This window comes from Papilio polytes, unplaced genomic scaffold (genome assembly GCF_000836215.1).
Source record: "Papilio polytes unplaced genomic scaffold, Ppol_1.0 DF823923.1, whole genome shotgun sequence".
In the NCBI taxonomy this organism is placed as follows: Eukaryota; Metazoa; Arthropoda; class Insecta; order Lepidoptera; family Papilionidae; genus Papilio; species Papilio polytes.
The window spans coordinates 1530653-1550791 of NW_013525281.1; the positions used below are offsets into that span (position 1 = coordinate 1530653).

At 35.7% G+C, this 20139-nt stretch overlaps 1 protein-coding gene across 2 annotated transcripts; it reads left to right on the plus strand.

Annotated features, from left to right (window-relative positions):
* The first annotated feature begins 375 nt into the window (after positions 1-375).
* Positions 376-18801, plus strand: LOC106102382 (protein fem-1 homolog B). Of its 2 annotated transcripts, none has more exons than XM_013281838.1 (14): positions 376-695; positions 2977-3130; positions 5437-5681; positions 7672-7819; positions 8828-8982; positions 9907-10032; positions 10730-10927; positions 11311-11394; positions 11654-11749; positions 13973-14083; positions 15162-15295; positions 15908-16026; positions 16746-16868; positions 17695-18801. In XM_013281838.1, the coding sequence occupies exons 1-14, from the start codon at positions 549-551 to the stop codon at positions 17850-17852; spliced, it is 1998 nt and encodes a 665-aa protein (XP_013137292.1). In that variant the 5' UTR covers positions 376-548; the 3' UTR covers positions 17853-18801. The 2 variants fall into 2 exon arrangements, with proteins under 2 accessions (XP_013137292.1, XP_013137293.1); XM_013281839.1 differs by having other exon boundaries at positions 14000-14083.
* The last annotated feature ends 1338 nt before the right edge of the window (positions 18802-20139 follow it).

Below are 20139 nucleotides of genomic sequence, written 5' to 3' on the forward strand. Positions count from 1 at the left end.
TTGGTCAGAAAATTCCACTTGGACAAAACGTGGCATTGTAATTCAAAATTGTACTCCATTTCATGATATTTTTGGAATGTTTCGTATATCACAGTTCAATAATGATATTCTCCGTAGGTTCGACTGATAACAATTGTTTTAATTAGCTATCTTTTTCAGTATATGTCCATTTTAATAAAAATGTTCCTGAAGTTCTAAACAACTTTTAGAATACAATACTCAAACAACACGATTTTTGTATTTTTATACTTATATTCCAATAAGATAAACCAACAATATTTCAATAAGATTTCGGTTTCATGTTCGTTCGAGTGAATCAGCTGACAGCTCTAACTTCTAACGTCACGTTTTATACTCTTTGCATGATCATCTCTTTGCAGTACGTCTTGCGTCAATCAGTTTGATTTTCGTCGTCTCTGTTTATGGTTACGACCAGATATTGACTCGAATTTAATGAAATTTACGTTCATATGTTTTCAAAATAACAAGTGTTGGTTGCAATTAGTTGTTCCATGGTCGCTTTACTGTTTAAAATACGTTAGAAAAAAATGGAGGACAAAGTATTGGTAGAGGAAGTGTGTATTCTCACTTTACGAGAAAGAGTGTTTTTCGCAGCGAGAGATGGCTTGTCTTTAACATTATATGCTTTGTTATATGAAAAAAATACTGACGAAATTGACGATTTGCTAAATAGGGTAAGTAAGTTTTAATAAATTTAATATTTCGATGGCATAATCATAACAGCCGCAGTAATTTTTTGACGCAGATTCCTGTCATTTAATTTTCTATTTATATCGACATAATTCGTACGTTACCTTTTGCGTGTCATGCAATGTTTGCGTTATTTAATTTTGCGTCGTTTGCAAGATATTCTCGAGGTTAATTTACCTCATTCCTATCTTTACGTCCTTGGTCATCTAAAAAGCAGTGACGAACCAAATTGCTTTGTATTACAGATACTACAAATTCTTAAATATATGATGAAATCAACTTGTGTAACATGATTAAAATACAGTTTGTTATTGTTTTAGTTAAATGTGAAATTTCTTTTAATATTTAAAGAATGCAATTCATCAATGTTTGGTTAGGTCATACTATTGTAAATACATTGAGGTCACGGTTATAGTGTTTTAATAAGAAACAGATTGTTAATAAGTTGTTTCAAAGATATTGATTATTTTTCTTGTAAAAGTTTTATAAGTTGATTATAATTTTTATGAGTATAGTAAAGTTTAACAAAAATTGAATAGATTTTGTACAATAAGCTAATTAATTACCACTTTTATAGTTTTATTTGACTTTAACCTTTGTACCTAACTTTGTACCATAAAATAGTTTTGAAACATTTTTTTGAGATATACATCAACATCTTTCATGTTCCTAGTCTGATCGAGTGGTCACCAGAAGGGCTTCTTGTCTCTCAAAACCTATTGTCTGTCATTTCAGTCTTTAATAATGTCAACAAACTTGGTACTCATATTCTATTTATAGCGGCCTTCCTTTATCCGCATCACATGTGTTGTTCATGTCATTGACATTGATTTATATTTAGACTCCTGACCGACTTGAAACATGCACCCTTTGCTCTTCCCTTTGCCATTGGAAATTGTAAACATATGCTTATTTTATCTCTGTAAGTGTGCATGTTTTGTAAGTGTATATTTAAGTAATCAGTATCAGCTTTCGCCCGTGACTCTGTCCGTGTGGAATAAAAAAAAAAGCAAATAGCCTTTGTGTTCTTCCACATCTATACCAAATTCCATCAAAATCCATTCAGTCATTTAGGCTACAAACTCTAACAAACATCCATCCATCCATTCAAACTTTCGCATTTATAATATTAGTATGATTGTAAAGGGTTTACATCCAGTATCTTGGTATTATGATACTCTGATATCTAGTAGATTCCAAGATCTAAGATATTGTAATATGGAATATCTAATACTTACTTATAGATAATGATGGTAGTAACATACAGCCTTACAAATAAACTCGGTATAAACTTGAACTTAGGAATTAACTGAGTATAAGTACAATTTGTACTTATATTACTTACACTCAGTTTATTCCTAAGTTTTGTACTGTGTTTATTTGTAAGGGAAATAGTGTTTAAAGATATTCCACATTACTATTTTGTTGTAATTTCCATCCAAGATAGTCATTATCAGCTAATACATCCCCACTGAGAAAGAGCCTTTGCAAAGTTAGGGTACCTAGGCCACAGACAAGCATGCTGGCTCAGTGAGGGTTGATACATGTCTTTGAATTTCCCTGTCATTATGTGCAGGTTGCAAAACAATTTCCTTATCTATATGGGTGTTGGATGAATTATTTACTTATAAAATTTGAAAAGCACATTGGTACATGATTTGAACTCAAGACCTGTAGGGCACAAGTTATAAATTCCCCACAAATTAAGTTCTAAGTGATTCCTAGTTTATAATATAGTGCTTAATAATTAATTAATTCACTATCAAATAGTAGTTCAAATTATGTAAAAAGAAAAATATGTTACATTATTGTTACATTTTACACATAGTTTTTATATATCTATTGATTTAGACAAAATATTTAATCCATTGTGGTATTGATCAAATACGATTTCAATCTGACTTCTCTAGTCTAAACAATGAACAAAAATGTAAATAATCTCATTGTATGCAAATTATTGAAGAGTCAATTACTTTTTACGTTATTAAACTAGGTGTAATAAATTTCTTTGAGAGATTTGAAGGGCTGAAATAACCCAGCTTAGTGTTTTCAAACTCACACTTTGAGTATGCTTTCTTACACCCAAGGATGTTGCCAGAGGTCAGCTGCCTCAATACAGACTCCATAAATATAAAATAGATATGAAAAATGCTCTGAATTTGACTATTTTTATGGTAGATGCCGCCTAGCCTTCAGCTGACAATGTGTACACCACCACCCTTAGTTCAAATATACCTCAGCTAACCAAATAATGTAAAATTTCAGGATATATGTTGGGAGGGCATAAAGTGCACACCGCTAATAGCCGCCTCGCGCCATGGCCGTGAGGCCGCTGTCAGAATGCTACTGGAGAAGTTCAGACCTCCTGTCAGATTGGAGACGGAAGGCACAGTCAAGTTTGATGAATATGTTATTGAAGGTTTGTAATATTTTATTTACAACTAGCTTTCGCCCGCGATTCCGTCCGCATGGAACCTGAAGCAACAAAAGTGAATAACCTATGTGTTCCTCCAGACTATACTCTATATCTATATCTATGCCAAATTTCATCAAGATCTGTTCAGCCGTTTAGCCCTTCAGCCATTTAACTGTAACAAACATCCATCTATCTAAACTGTCGCATTTATAACATTACTATGATTAGTAAGATATTGTGAAAGGATTTGGTACATTTTATGCTGTTTTTTAACATCTGTCAGCTGCTATAACTGATTCACTGATCTATATAAATGGATAGGTTACTTGAAAAAAATAGGTTTTAGTTCATTCAAATTTTACATTTGGTGATATTACTGACTGAAATATACACAATAATACATTGTCCTTATTAAAGACTGGGTGTAATTCATACATATGTATGTTTGACACATTTTCTGGTCTTCATAGACTTGTAGTCATCCAATTTAATTATCATTGAATAAAATAAAAACTGCACATTATTTGTTAATGGTTTACCATTAAAATTTTATTGTGGTTTTATGTTTCCGGTATACATCACACTTGCAAGTAAATATTTGGTTTTAATTTAATTAAAATTATAAGACGGAACGTCTTTGTTCGTTGAACATATTTGCAGATTTCGTAACATGGTTAACTCGGAAAGTGCAGCCTTGTGTGAGAATTACGCAAGTTTGCGATTTTTGTTGTAGAACAAAGGTGATGAAATTAATTGTTCCTAATGGCAAGAACGTTGACTTTTATCCTTGTTTTCGTATTGTGATATATTTAGTGACGCCTTTCATGTACAAAGGAGTTGGGATTTGACTGCACACTCACGATAAAGTGACAATGCGTTGGTTAAATATGGGACATTTTTAAATAGTAGTTAAACAGTAGTTTTATCAAACGTTTTTCAGTAAACACTACAAATAGTCTTTAAATGGAAACTAAGAATTTTCAAGATCGTTTTTTTACATCTTAAAATCCATTATCTATATAATTAATAAAATTGAAGTGTCTGTATGTAATACACAAAAAAAATCTCGCGAATTTATTTCCTGATATTACTCGCTGATAAAGTTTGGCGACAGCTCGTTAAATCTAGTTAGTGTGGCTTAATAACTGAGTATGGCATTTATTTTGTAAAATAACGATTGTCCTAACTTTTGCAAAAGGCCTGTCACCCTATCATGGACTTTTTGTACCTGGCATCAATCCAACCGTCTTTGTTTCCTCTGTATGACTTATAGCAATTAATTCGGCGTAAAGTGTTATAAATTACTTTGGCATTGCCGTACGATGTACACAAGTTGAGATCGTTATAATCGTGTTCCTTTGAAATGGAAAGTTCTACTAATGTTCGACGAAACGTGGGCATTTTAATATAGACTATGTTGAGTTCATGTTTTCTTTGTTACGATTTAAAAACAAAGATTGTAACAGTCTATTATTACTTTGATTCACGTGTACGGTTCTTAGTATAAGATTTAAAAAGACCACTGTTAGTATTCATTAAGAAAGTATTGAAAATACATGCATTTCCAAGTATTTAAAAACTGCAGCGCTTTACGCGATGATTTTTATCACGCAGTGTTGCATTTTAAGCATTGTGAGAACAGAATAAGAGTGTTTTTAAATCGTGCCTCTGCAATAAATCGCTAGTACGACTAAAGGCTTACTCATTTAGATTCGTAAAAGTAAAAACATTGATTCTTTTAAAACAAGGGATGACAAATAAATAGAGAATTTGAAATACGTAAAATAAACGTGAATAAGAGAGTGTCTCACGTCCAAATAAACTTTTATATCACAGTTTTCAAAGAGTACTGTTTCTGCTTAAATGAAGATAAATTTATACAAGCGATGTTCCTTTTTCTTTTCTTTCCTTTATTAGTAAAATATATGCCTCGGGGCAGACACGTGAGTTATGTGGGACTCTTCCCCCATAGTCAGGGGCATACCTCACCAAACCCCTTCGTTCCCTCCTGGCCATTGTGTGGGACGCCACGGGATCGCTTGCGCTTGCCACCGCGACGCCCCACTGTCTAAACCCCAACCTTCCTTTAACTCCAACTAAGCTCTAGGTCTAGCTCTTTAAATTATCCGATGGCACGTCTAAGACTGCATTGAAAAGTCCTTTAAAACCATAGCACTTAGATGTGTAAATATTTGCCACCTCTGTGGTCGGAGTTCACGACAGTTCGTAGCCCAAACCGAGATAACAGCGCGCTCGTTTAAAAGTATATTTAGTATACTATTCTAGTATTATTATTTCTCAATTTTCAGGTGCAACAGCTCTATGGTGTGCGGCCGGTGCTGGTCACTTAGGCATTGTTAAGCGACTTGTCCGCGCTGGTGCTAATGTTAACCATGCCACAAAGACGTTAAGTACGCCACTGAGGGCGGCCTGCTTCGACGGCAGATTGGATATAGTCAAGTACTTAGTTCGACACGGTGCTGATATACATAAGGCCAATAAATATAATAATACTTGCCTTATGATAGCAGCATATAAAGGACATTTAGATGTGGTAAGTTACATAATATATCTCAAGTAATAAGAGAAGTTAAATGCAACATTAACATATAGACTGATAGCTCCTATGTAAACTATTATAAGACGTAATTCTAAAATTTACAACTTGTTTTATGTTTTTTTACTACAACTATCGCACAACTGTTTAGTCTAGCTTTGATTTCTATGAGCTTGTATGGAGGTGCATACTACTCGATTTTTAGTTGCGCAACTAAACAGTTGAAGGCTGCGAAACAATCGACAATCGTACGATAGTTTAGTCAAAGGTCTGCGCCCGTTCTGAAGTGACAAATACTAAAATCTGTGTATATTTGAATTCTAGTTGGAAAGAACGGTATATTTTAGTTGTCTATCGTATGTTCGAATTTGCATTGTAAATAGTATTGTTTAAAAAATCGCTTTTCAAACTTACGTTAGTTTACCTAAGATCCATGGATATGCTAAAGATTGTTGTTAAAGAATTTGTATATTATTTGTACGCTTATAATCGATGTTGTTTTCGTTTTTATAGGAATTCTGTTCTATTGTCAATGAATTTACGTTTTATAACTAGACGTGACATCGTATTTCTTATCGTTTAAGGTTATACATAGAGTTCAATAGCATGTATTATCTAATCTATACAAATATAAAGAGGAAAGATTTGTATTTTTGTATGTATTGAAATAACTCAAAAACTACTAGGCCGATTTTAAAAATTCTTATACCGTTAGAAAGGTAATTTATCTGTTAGTAACATAGGCTATATTTTTTAATTTCACGCGGGCGAAGTCGCAAGCAACAGCTAGTGTAGTACATAGTTATCAGAGGCGTGGATTTATCTTGCACGTATCGTGTGAATATTCCAAGATTTATATCTATGTAGCGTTTGGTTTATAAACATTTGCACATAAATTTATATAATATGTTGTTAAAATAATAACAAGAAGTCACATAAATGTCTTATAAGAATAGATATGTTATTTAATTTATATATGTTAGAAAATATGAGAAAAATGCTAAAGATGTAGAACATGCTATAGTCTAAGAATCTTGTTCTGTATTTTTTATAACTGACTAGCTGTTCCCATGCGACTTCATCCGCATAAAGTTATGAAAATTTTATTTTATTGCTTACATGTGTCAAATAATCAATTGCAAATGTCAAAATGACATGACACGACGACAAAGCATGGCAACCTGGTCTCTTTCCCACATTTGAGTTTTTATCCAAAATGTTTACCCCCTAAGTTTAACAGTGTGAAAATATATAGCCTAAAGCGTGACGTAAGTGTAGGGCTTTTTATTAATAAAAGAATTATTCAAAAATATGCTGTAATTGCTGACATCTTAGGCAACAAAGAAGTGTGTGTTTACGCTTTATTATAATAGTATAGACAACGGCTTATGTGTTAATTTGACGAATAATTCCACACTATATTAGCTTTGTCATGCGACTTCGTCCGCACAAGAGAAATCTTAAGCATCATATAAACTCATTAATAACTAGCCTGAGTTTTTCCATATTTTACATCGATGCTAAATTACATGAGATATGTTCAGGCGTTTAGGTCACAAACTAACATGCATTTAAATTTTCGTATTTATATGAGTCATAATAAAAAAATCGGTACCGTGCCGGTGTAGCACTATATCATTGTCATACACGTCCCGTCACTATGACAGCTGTCAATGTCATTCAGAAGTATGAAGGATAAGCGCGCCAATTCTGGCGGGAATCCATAGACTAAGTATCAAAGTCGATTAACGTTGTAACAATTATATTGCCCTTTTCCCTATGTAGGTTCTGCACAGTATGTGTTGCTCTTCTATACATTTCTATCTGCCATATCTCAATCTACTTCCTTCTTAAGCATATCCTTTTTCATACAATCCATCCATACTTTCCGCCTTACTCTACCTTTGTAGCCATCCACATTCAATCCTCTTGCTGCCCCGTAAAAAAAACATTTGAATTTGTTTTCTTTATTAGTGTTGTTTGTTAGGTTCAGTTTCTGTTGGACTCCGGTGCGAAGGTGGACGAGCGCGCGCTGTGCGGGGCGACGGCGCTGCACTTCGCTGCGGAGTGCGGACACGCGGCTGTCGTCTGCGCACTAATAGATCATAATGCTAAAATACTCACTAATGAGAATGGTAAGTAATACCGGTGTTAGGGCGTGACGCCCAGGGCGGCTAAAGGGCGTTATTTTAGCTCTTTTGTCGTGTATTAACCGCCCAGGGCGGCATAAATAGGCGTCATATCCTTTTTTCGTATGTGTGTAGGAGTGTTCTAGCCCAGGGCTGGTAATGCTAAAGTAAGCCCTGGGCGAGTGCTAACTTTCGAAGTGACGTTTGGTTTTTAGTGTCATTTAAACTTGGATTAAAATATTGAAGAATTTAAAATTAATTTTAGTATTCGATCATAAGATTGACATTTGGTTATTCTAAATTGAAGTGTTTTTTCGCTATATTCGCTGAAAAGGCGAACCGACTGTTATTCAGACATCAGCGATTGCAGATAATAATAATAAGACCCCAGATCTATTTCCCTTTTTAACGAAAGAGACATAAAGAGGATATTTCCCTTTTCTATGGACTACTCCTGACAGCGACATATTTAAGCTATTTGAGTCTCTATCAGTCAGTGGTGGGTCAGGCCCTTTATTTTGATTGCGACAATTGATTTTGCATTCGTGTTAGGGTTTAAATAAACAACACTATAATATAGTGTTGTTTATTTTAACTTTATTTTTGAGCGACTTCCCAAAAGAAGGAGGTACTCAATTCGTCTGTATGTTTTTTATATATATACTAGCTATTCCCGTGTGACTTCATCCGCATTAAATTATGAAAATTTTATTGTGTACATGTGTTAAATTATCAATTGCAAATGTTAAAATGACACGACATGATGACAAACCACGACAACGTTGCTTCCTTGATGTTGGCAGCAACTTATAGTCTCTTTCCCACATTAGGGTTTTTATCCAAAATATTTACCCCCTTTAATGGCGTGAAAATATATAGCCTAAAGCGTGACGTAAGTGTAGGGCTGTTTATTAAAAAAAAAATTCAAAAATTTGCTGTAATTGCTGACATCTTAGGCAACAAAGAAGTGTGTGTTTACGCTTTATTATAATGGTATAGATATATGTGTGGCAGGTATGACGCCGCTGCAGTGCGCGGCGGAGCGAGCGCGTGCGTCGGTGGTGGAGCTGCTGGCGACGCGGCCCGAGGTGACGCGAGCGCAGGCTATAGAGGCCTACGAACTATTGGGAGCGTCTTTCGCTAACGATAAGGAGTATTACTGTTTGAGGGTGAGCAATTATTATTTACTAGCTCTCGCCCGCGACTCTGTCCGCGTGGAATCAAAAAATAAATAAATTGAGTAGCCTATGTTTTCTTCCAAACTATTCTATATTTGTGACAAATTTCATTCAGGTATGTTTAACTGTTTAGGCTAGAAAGTAACAAACATCCATCCATCTAAACTTTCGCATTTATAATATTAGTAAGATTGTAAAAAAATTGTCTATGAGTCCGTTTGCGGTTAAAAAACAATCTATGTGTTCTTCCTATCATCTAAATCTATGGCAAATTTGATAGAATTCCGTTAAGTCGTTGTAGAGATGCGTAGTAATAAATATTTATCCATTTATACTTTAGCGGTTATAATATTAATATGAATTTGTAAAGAATTTAATCTTACTAAAATATTAGTAAAAACGCGATGGATGGATGGATTGTTAGATGTGGCCTAAACTGCTGAATGAACCTCAATAAATTTGACATAAGTAGGATTGTCTGGAAAAACGCTTTAGTTTTATTTTTAACTAGCTGTTCCCGTGCGGCTTCATCCGCATGAAATTATAAAAAATAAATATTATTTACATTTTTCAAATTACCAATAGCAAATGTCAAAATGACATGACATAAACCATGGCAATCTTGCTTCCTTGATGTTGGCAACAACTTATGGTCTCTGTCCCACATTAGGGTTTTTAGCCAAAATATTTACCCCCTAAGTTTAATGGCGTGAAAATATAAAGCCTAAAGCGTTAAAAAAAAAAATATTATTCAAAAACATGATGTAATTGCTGACATCTTAGGCAACAAAGAAGTGTGTGTTTACGCTTTATTATAATAGTATAGATTCCACACAGACGGAATCACGAAAAACTATTTATATTTTATGTTTTGGAACCAACAGAATAGATTTAAATACGATTTTCGGTATATAGATGGCGTACCAATACCTGCACCGTGCGATGGCGATGCGGTACGACACTCGGTACGGACAGCTGCTGAAGAAACCCGCGGACCCAATACCAGCTTATGATAACTGGAGGGAGAGCACCACTATAGAGGTATAATGGAATTTTGTAGCCTTTTAATAAAAAAGGTGATAAAACTGTATCTATCAGTGGTCTAGAGGTCCATAGGATCCTCGGTTGGGGTTTATTATATCTGCAAATAAAGTGGTCCATTAAAATTTTGTATGTTTTCAACGTTAAATGTCCGCCATTAGGTATGTTCTAGTAATTTTAAGAAAATATTGATACATTTTTAATGTATTGTCAGAATCTTTTAAACAGGAAAAAAGCGTTCATATTCAATTTAAAAATCCACGGAAGTTTTGTTTTTAAATTTGTTTAAACTTTCATGAGACGTTACGTACTCTAGAAGCTAAGTAACAATCGCTTTGAATATGGTCCCCCCGTGTAATAAACTAGCTGTTCCCGTGCGGCTTCATCCGCATGAAATTTAATTGTTTACATTTGTCAAATTATCAATAGCAAATGTCAAAATGACATGACATGACAAACCTTGCAAATCTAATTTCCTTGATGTTGGCAAACTTATAGTCGCTTTACCACATTAGTGTTTTTATCTAAAATATTACCCCCTAAGTTTAATGGCGTGAAAATATATAGCCTATAGCGTAACGTAAGTGTAGGGCTTTTTATTAAAAATGTGTTGTAGTTGCTGACATCTTAGGCAACAAAGAAGTGTGTGTTTACGCTTTTTTATAATAGTATTGATTTATAATCTTTATTATGTTAGGAAGTGGAACGTCTGCACGGTAACGCGCACGCGTTACACATGGAAGGTCTGGCTGTGCGCGAGCGCGTGCTGGGCCGCGGCTGCCCTGATCTTCCTCATCCGGTCGTCTTCCGCGGCGCAGTATTCGCGGATGAGGCGCGCTTTGACCGCTGTTTGGCGTTGTGGCGGCACGCACTGCAGCTGCGACATCACAACAAGGTAAACTAACATGTCAGAGATTAACTCACCAACATAGAGTAAATAGTCAGAGAGTAAAATACTAAATATTAATGTAGATTAAGTAACCAACGTAGAGTAAAAAGTCATAGATTAAAATACTACAGAGTGATGTCATAGATTAACTCACCAACATAGAGTATATAGTCATAGAGTAAAATACTACAGACTGTCATAGAATAAGTGATGAACAATGGTCGTAAACAACCAGGATGGTACAAAAAATCGTAGCTAGCATACTTCAGCATCAAAATATAGCACTATTTTTACTCAAATTCTCCCATTTAAATATAAATTTATTTATTGTATATGGCACTGCTTAAATGATACCGGTTAATAATTATAATAACCATTTTTGTTTATAGGTATCAATAGTGAAGGATCTGTTGAGGTTCGCGCAAGTTTTCTCACAAATGATACACATCGGCATTGAACTGCCGTTAAGTCAGGTAATTTATTATTATTTAATTAAATTTAAAGTAACTAACTTGTTAAAAGGTGATTGAATATCAGAAACTACGCCAAGATACTTCTAGCGTTTAATTAACAATTTTCATTTATACTTGTTCATCTTGTTTTGTATTAATTGCTCTTTGACCGACTTCCCAAAAGAAGGACGTACTCAATTCATCTGTATGTTTCTTTTATGTTTGTTACGGTATAACTCCGTCGCTAGTGGATCCGTTTTGATATTTTTTGTGTTTTCAGGTGTGTTTTGTATTAGAAGCGTGTGCGGAGGAACTAAAACGAGGTCAGCAGAGGATCAAAAAGCCACAGATTAATTACGACCCTGAGGCCCTGATAGTATGTTGATATTCTTATATCTTATATTGTTCCTCATTACCCATTTTTAGTAGTAGTGGTGTGTTATCGACAAATGATTTCGATAGCACATCACTAGTTGTAGTTTACATTTTTAAAGCGTTTTAGTACACGTTTTAGTTTAGATTTTTGTAAATGTGTGATTTTTTATGTAACGTAATTTTTTTTTATAAAACCATGTTAAGGTTTTAATTTTTTTTATCGTATGGACGTTGCCAGAAATAGGGGGGAGTTCCCCTAGACCTAACTTAGGTTGTCTTACGCCAATAGTCTTTATGGACATTTTTATTGTATTTTATTATAGTAAAATTGTTATTTACTATATTATTATTCTGCTATATTCTTAATTGTAATGAGTAGTTTTTCAAGATTTTTTTTGTTTTGACTAATGCCGTTTATATTTGAGCGGTTAATTTTATATGTTTATGTAGCCAATATCAAAGCAACTTTTTTATATGTTTTTATAGCAACAGTTAGAGCGGACGTACACATATGACTAAACTGTCGCACAACCGTCGTGCGATTGTTTCGTAGCCTATCCAACTATTTAGTTGCACAACTAAAAATCGAGTAGTGTGCACACTAAGCTCATAGGGATCAAGGGACTAAACAGTTGTGCGATGGTTTAGTAAGATGTGCGTTCTTATCATCACTAAAGTGCGTACATATACTAACAAATCATCTGTATTTGTGTCGCGTTTACATATGCACAACAAACTTACTGTAGAAAACATTTAACAACTGACTGATATCGTTTTTAATATGTTAAAATACGGCCATTACTGAAAATACTTGGTAAGACGCTTATAATCTGACAGACGTTAAATTTTAATTAAATTTGAATTTAGAAACGGCATTTTAATCTAACTTCTAACTAATATTATAAATGCGAAAGATTAGATGGATGGATGTTTGTTAGAGTTTGTAGCCAACGATTGAATGGATTTCGATGAAATTTGGTATGGATGTAGAGGATAGTCTGGAAGAACACAGGCTACTCACTTTTGTTTTTTTTAATTCCACGCGGACGGAGTCGCGGGCGAAAGTTAGTTTTTATATATATGTACGTTTTATATGTCTATTTCGTCGACTGTCAGATTGTAAGTGGTTTACGAAATAGTGTTTGTTTTAGTTTCAGTATTCGGCTGTTAGAATGTAACAGTTATGTGTGTGGATGTAGACTGGCATAGATTGTATGCCGGAGTTCATATGAAAGTTTACCGTCAGTTGAGTGTACTGGAAGTGTGAAATTATTAAAAACTTTGTTTTATTGTTTACGTTTGTCGAATTCTCAATTGCAAATGTCGAAATGACTTGATGACAAACCATTGCAATCTTACTTCCTTGATGTTGGCAGCTTGTAGCTTATGATCCCTTTCCTTTTATTCAATTTATTGACCCCCTAAGTATAATAGAGTGAAAACATATAGCCTAAAGCATGACGTAAGTGTAGGGATTAAAGAAAAAATTATTCAAAAATATGCTGTGATTGCTGATATCCTCGCCACGAAGTAGTGTGCGTTTACGCTTTATTACATTAGTATATATTATATGTATGTGATATTTCTCATAGAATACGACTGTAGGCTATTTTCCGCTATTGCAAACTGATGATGATAGTTATGACAATAATGGTGATGATCATAATGATAGTACTAATAATGATGATAATGATAATAATGATGACTCATGTAAAATCTAAGTTAATGTTATAAATCTGAAAGTTTAAATGGATGGATGCTTGTTAGAGATTGCAGCGTAAACGGCTGAACGGATCTCGAATGAAATTTGGCATAGATGTAGAGGGTAGTCTGGAAGAACACAACACTTTTGCTTTTTTAATTCCACGCGGACGGAGTCGCGGGCGAAAGCAGTTATATACAAAATCTTGCTATCTCACTAATATTATAAATGGGAAAATTTAGATGGATGGATGGATGTTTGTTAGAGATTGCAGCGTAAACTGCTGAACGGATCTCGATAAAATTTGGCATAGACGTCGAGGATAGTCAGAAAGGACACAGGCTACTCACTTTTGCTTTTTAATTCCACGCGGTCGGAATCGCTGGTGGAAGTTAGTAAGGAATAAAGATATATGTGAATGATGATGGTGACGATGACGGTAGCAGTCAGTTGTGCAGTGTTGCGCAGTGTAGTGGCCGTGCGGTGTAGACGCGGTAGAGCGCGGCTAGTGTTGAATGTCAGAGCTTGGCTCTCGCGTACTCGCTGCAGGAGGAGTACGAGAGCAACGTGCGCACGGCGCTCTACCTGGTGGCGGTGGCGGCCCGCCTGCTGGAGGACCCGGATAATGATGAGGTCAGTTACCTATAACCCGGAATATTTCTTTTTATATTAAATTGTGCGGTTTTCGCGGAACTTTTTGCCCCGCACAGCCGCGTTGTAGAACGGTCTGTCATCGGTGGTATTTTCAAACCAATACGACTTAGGGTCCTTTAAGAAGCGAGCCTATCTTCAAAGGCCAGCAACACATCTCTATTTCCTCTGGCGTTGCATGTTCATAGGCGTAGTTGACCACCTCGGTGTTATCGCCGCACGTTTGACCCCTTTTATAAAAAAAAAAAACAACAAAGAGTTTTGATATAACCTGATTTAAATGTTTACATCATGTAAGAATTGGAATTCCAAAAATACAAAAGTATCTCACTTTTTTTAAATGTTTTTAAGTAGGCGTTTAAGAAATTCGATCGCTTCGCCATTTTGGTGGATTTAGATGACATCTTGCTCTCTTGTTACCTTATCATGTAAAAAAATATATCTCAATGTCTGACGCACCGAGACGTTTTTCAGTATGTAGAACTTTCGAAATAGAATAAGCTCCCTTTGGTATTGAAAATAAGAATGTCTTTGTTCCACACTAAGGATAATTACATCAATCAGTGTTGCCTTGACTTAACTGGGATACCTGTTTTTAAGAAGCCAACTTCCATTACAAATTTACAATGGTAGAGCCCGCTTTAACATCTTTGCACGAATGGGTTGGCTCGCCCGGTGTAATACCATGACCACACAGAAAAAAGTCGTGAAGTGGAAGCAATTCCGCGTTTCGTCTGATGAGTGTGGTGACGGAGGCCTAATTATAGTCCCTTTTCCTTTCCACCCTTTACTTAAGAGGAAAGGATGGAAAGGAAAAGTGAATTTGATGGTGCACGAGACGCATGTGAAGGGGAAATGTCCTCTTTATGTGCGTCTCCTCCTCCGTCAATGAAGGGTAGGCAGCGCATCTGCAATAGCGGATGTTTACGGGCAGTGGTCGCTTTCCATTTCGGTGAATTCGGGTGGCTGCTTGTTCGTTTGCCATCTTATATTTTTTAGCGAGAAACAGTAAAATGAATTGTTTTAAGTTCTAATTGTTATTGTAATGGATATATGTCAGGAGAGCGTGCGCGCGGTGCGGCGCGCCGTGTTCAGCGTGCGCGCGGTGCGGCTGCAGGCGGGGCAGACGCTGCTGCACCTCGCCGCCGACCGCCGCACGCCAGTCGACGACTTCCATACCAGCGACGTCTGCCAGTCAGTCACCGTTCTATCACTCTACTGTCCTAGAACCCGAAACTTCCTTAACACCAACTGATAGGACTAACAAACTGTATATGGTTAACAATCTTGTCAGATTATCGGGGTTAACCGAAAAGGAAGTCTTCTGGGATTAAAAAATTGTTTATTAAATATAAATAACAAGGCTTATAGATCAGACGCCAGAAGAGGGGAAGTAAAAGGAAAAGAGCGCACTTCGCCCACAGTTTTTGTAACTTTTTTTATGGCTGCGGACAAAATTGTACGCATTTTATGGATTATGTACACTTTATGAATACAAATTTTCAATTAACTTAATATTTAGGTATTCTTGTATGTTAATTGAAATCTATCAATTTAAATTGTAAAAAAAAGTTATATAAAAATTACTTATAATGTTTAAATTGTCAGTTAGACAAAGCTTTGTTTGCGTAACTCACTTTTACCCATTTATTCCTAAAAAAAGGTGTTTTTTTTTGTATAAACAAGATATCAAAGATTTTTGTGCAACTGTGACACCGTGTAGTACCTCAACTGTACTTTATGTAGGGGCAACTTTGTGTAACTGCGACACCGTGTACTGTAGTGAGTGTACGTTGTGCGTGGCAGGTTCCCGTGCGTGCGCACGACGCGGCTGCTGCTGGAGTGCGGCGCGGCGGTGGACGCGGCGGACGAGGCGCGCCGCACGCCGCTGCATGTCGCGCTCTTGTCCCTGCCTCTCATGCCGGGTACCTCATACAACCTCACATACACACACATTCACTGTATTCTCAGCTTCTGTCCGTCGTTTCGTCACAAATTCAACAAAAGCTTTAACAGTCTCGGTGTTAAAGTCTATGTGTATGTTTGTGCCAAACAGCAAAATTTTGGCGAGTAAACATCCATCCATTTAGACTTTCGCATTTATAATATTAGTATGAAGTATAATCGGTGGCTCAGGAGTTTAAGCATTTAAATTGTAATCAATAGGTCCTGGGTTCGAATCCCGCTGTACCTGTGATATTCTATTTTTCGATTTTCATATGTACATAATTTACCCTACGTTCTTCATCATCAAATCATCGTGATGACTGCACATATCGGCGAAGAAATTCAAAGATATGTGTGAAGTCAACCTTCAGTGCAGCATGGTTCACTAAGTCCTAACTTAGGGTGGACTTTAAGCCCCTTAGCGGGGATATCAAGTCACTAAAATATTTTTACTGTTGCCTAACTAATCAGTAGACTACAGTTAATTAATTATTAACTGAACTATTTCAACCTATCCGTAGTAGGGCATGGTGGTTGACTGTCACCTTTTAGGATATGTTCCGAGCCATATACCCCCCTGATAACTTTGGGGGGGGGGATGCGTAAATGCATTTTACCAGCGGAAAAAAAGGGTTTGTTCCGAGCCCTGTGGGGAGGTATAGCTGGTGATACACGAGTACAGTAAGAGTGTGTGCAGTGGAGGAGGTGGCGCGGTGGGGCGCGGCGCAGTGCGCGGTGGCGGCCGAGCTGCTGTCGCGCGGCGCGCACGCGGACGCGGTGGATGCGGACGGCCTCACGCCGCTACGAGCCGCTATGGAAGGTAGCTATAATACTATATACGACTCTCTTTTTTTACCCATCGTCATCTCCCCTGCCTTATCCTACTCCCGTAGGGTCGGCGCACAGAGTTTTCGTCCTCCAAAGCACTCTATCATCCGTCATCTCAGTCATCACTCCCTTCTTGATCATGTCACATTTCACGCAATCCATACATCTTTTTCTAGGTCTACCTCTACCGGTGTACCTCCACATTCATAACTAACGTCCGTCTTGTTACATGCGATTCATCCCTTCTCATAACATGCACATACCACTCTAACCTTTTACTCCTTATTTTCTCAACCACTGGGGCTCCTCTCAAACTTCCTCTAATATACTCATTTCGTATCTTATCCAATCGTGTAACCACATATCCATCTTAACATTCGCATTTCCGCCACATGTATTCTCCTTTGATCCCTTTTACTGCCCAACATTCAGATCCATACAACATGACAGGTCTTACGACGGTTTTATAAATTTACATAATGGATGATGCCTTTCACGCGTATGTTCTATATTATGCATGTGGGTTTGTTATGTAAATTCCATTGCAACGGCCCACTGCTTAAAAACGACTGAACCGATTTTAAAGAATGAGGTATCATTCGATTTGTTTATTCCACAGAGTGTTATGTTTATTGGAATAATACACCTACAGTGGACGTGAGAAATAAAATCCTAAAAATAGTGAAAAATTCCACATCAATATCACTCGCCATAACTTGTTTTGTTTCTACATTTATTAAATATGACTTTTTTATTTTAATTAATGTTAACTTTTTAAATTAGCACCTACATATGTTATTCAAATTTCGTTATTCTAGGTCCTGCAGAGAGCCTGGTGCGAGCAGCGCTGCGGCCGCGGCTGTCGTGCCTCGCTGCAGCCGCGCTGGCGCAGCACCGCCGCCAGTACCGGCCCTCGCAGGTGCCGCGCGACCTGCACGACTTCCTCGCCATGCACGGCGTCACGCCCATGAAGTAGCCACCTCACACCTCACATCACACACTCGGCTTATATTGAGGTTTACACTTCATGCTAAAATTATGAGACATTTGCGACCTCATATGAAAAAATATGAGGCGTTACCGACCTCACATGAAGACTGTGAGGCGTCTTCGACCTCACAAGAAGACTGTGAGACGTTTTAAACCTCATATGAATACCGCATGAGGGGTGACCTCATATTGGGAGCGCCAAGGGTCAAGGTTACGTTTTTGCTGGTAGCAAATTCGATATAACCTCATTATTCTAAGTTGAATATCATGTAAAAGACTTATTATGGATTTAAGAACACTTCTTTAGCCAATTTCCATACTCCCTCGTATCTATCTCTTTCCCACTCCCTCGTCCTTTCCCCCTCCAAACCAGTATAATTACGACGAAATATTTGTTGACAATTGTGAAACTTTTTAATTTACATTTTTATGTATTTTTTGCACAAATTTCTTACACAAGTATGTATTATTTTTAATTTAAATTGACTGTTTGAAGCTCTATATTGAGATAACGCGCCATACAACGGACATGTCCGCCATTTTGACGTAGCGTCCATTTTGTGTTCGTTAGAATTTTTTTCATTATAATACGATTATTGAGACTTAACATTTACTGCAAATGTTTTATTTTAAAAGTAATCTACAAATAATCATATAATATTTTAAAATCGATAGGTTAAAAAACATTGGTTTTTGTATACAAGATGTCTTTTTTATTAAATTTTGATTTTATTTGACTTATCAATATTATATATTATGTTGTATAAACATTTTTTTTTCGAAATTAATAAAGCATTTACGATATGTAAAGTTTGCTAAGCGTATGAACACAGGGTGTTATGTGTTCAAGTTTGATAGTCAAACAAGGATATCTGAATTTTGACATTGAATTTACGTAAATTATAATATACTAGCTTTTGCTCGCAACCTGCATAAAATTTAAAAAAAACATGTTACTCACAGACATTTTACCTTTTAGTAGTTTTTTAGTTATTTCAATATATACAAAGATAAAAATCTTTCCCTTTTATAATATCAGTATAGATAATTCAAAATAACTTTCGAATATTGAATTTAAATATGTAAGCGTCCTAAATGGCAACATTTAAACTCTAAACTCCATACAAATTTTAACATCTACCAGATTGTAGACTTCAAAGTGAAGTATGTAAGTTTCGTTTCAGTATTTAGCCGTAAATTTCTTACAATCTCTAGATACTTTTCAGTTTTTCATGAAAGTATGTTTGAAAAAAAATATGCCTAACCCCTGACAATAGTCTGGCGACGTCCATAACATTAGCTGTCGTCTATATTACTAATATTATAAAGTGGGAAAATTTGTGTTTTACGATTTTTGTATTTGAAATGACTCGAAAACTACTGGACTGCTTTAAAATTTTCTTGCACCATTAAAAAGCTATGTCATCACTGAGTAGCAATTAATATCCACCGATTGATATCCTTGTTGGACTATACAAGGAAATGGCTCAAACGATCGAAAGCTGTGCACAGCAATTGTATGTGATATGTAGATATAACGGCATGTAAAATGTACCTTATTGCGTCGTGTTTTGGTACAAAATAGTTTGTGCCATTTGGGATTGACGAACGGTTCCTATTATGTATGATTAAAATGTTATGCTTATGGTTCTAAGGTACATTTTTCAATAAATGTTACTTATAAAGCATTATTAGTTTGAGTAGAAAATAGCAGAAATGCAAAATAAATTTAAGTAAAAATAAACTCCTATGTAAACTATAGTAGGTTTGAAATATAAATTTTACAAGAATTTAAACATTAATATTAATTACGATACAAATATGAAATTAAACAAAAATTGACTTTTTAAAGATATTATCGAATTTCAGTATTTATAAAGTTAATTTAAAAATATAAGACGTAAATCGCACAATTGTAACTTACGATAGTTTACATAGGGTCCAACGAAATTAGCTTGTAGATTTTCTTTTATTAAAAAAAAATCTTTTCCTATTACAAAAACAACGAAGTAATATTAAATGCCATGAGAATTGAATTTACGCACAAAAAAAGCTGTTTGTAGGGTAAAAAATCCAGAAAATTAGTAGAAATAGTATAGAAGAAATATTTTCAGTAAATTGTAGATTTACCTATAAGTAAATTAATTGAATTATCACAACTATACAAAAAAATCTCAGATTCATTGTTATAAAAATATTAAAATGTATAAAAGCATCTTGTAAATGTACAATCGCGGAAATCCGCGGTGTTTCACTTTTTGAAAAATTGCTTT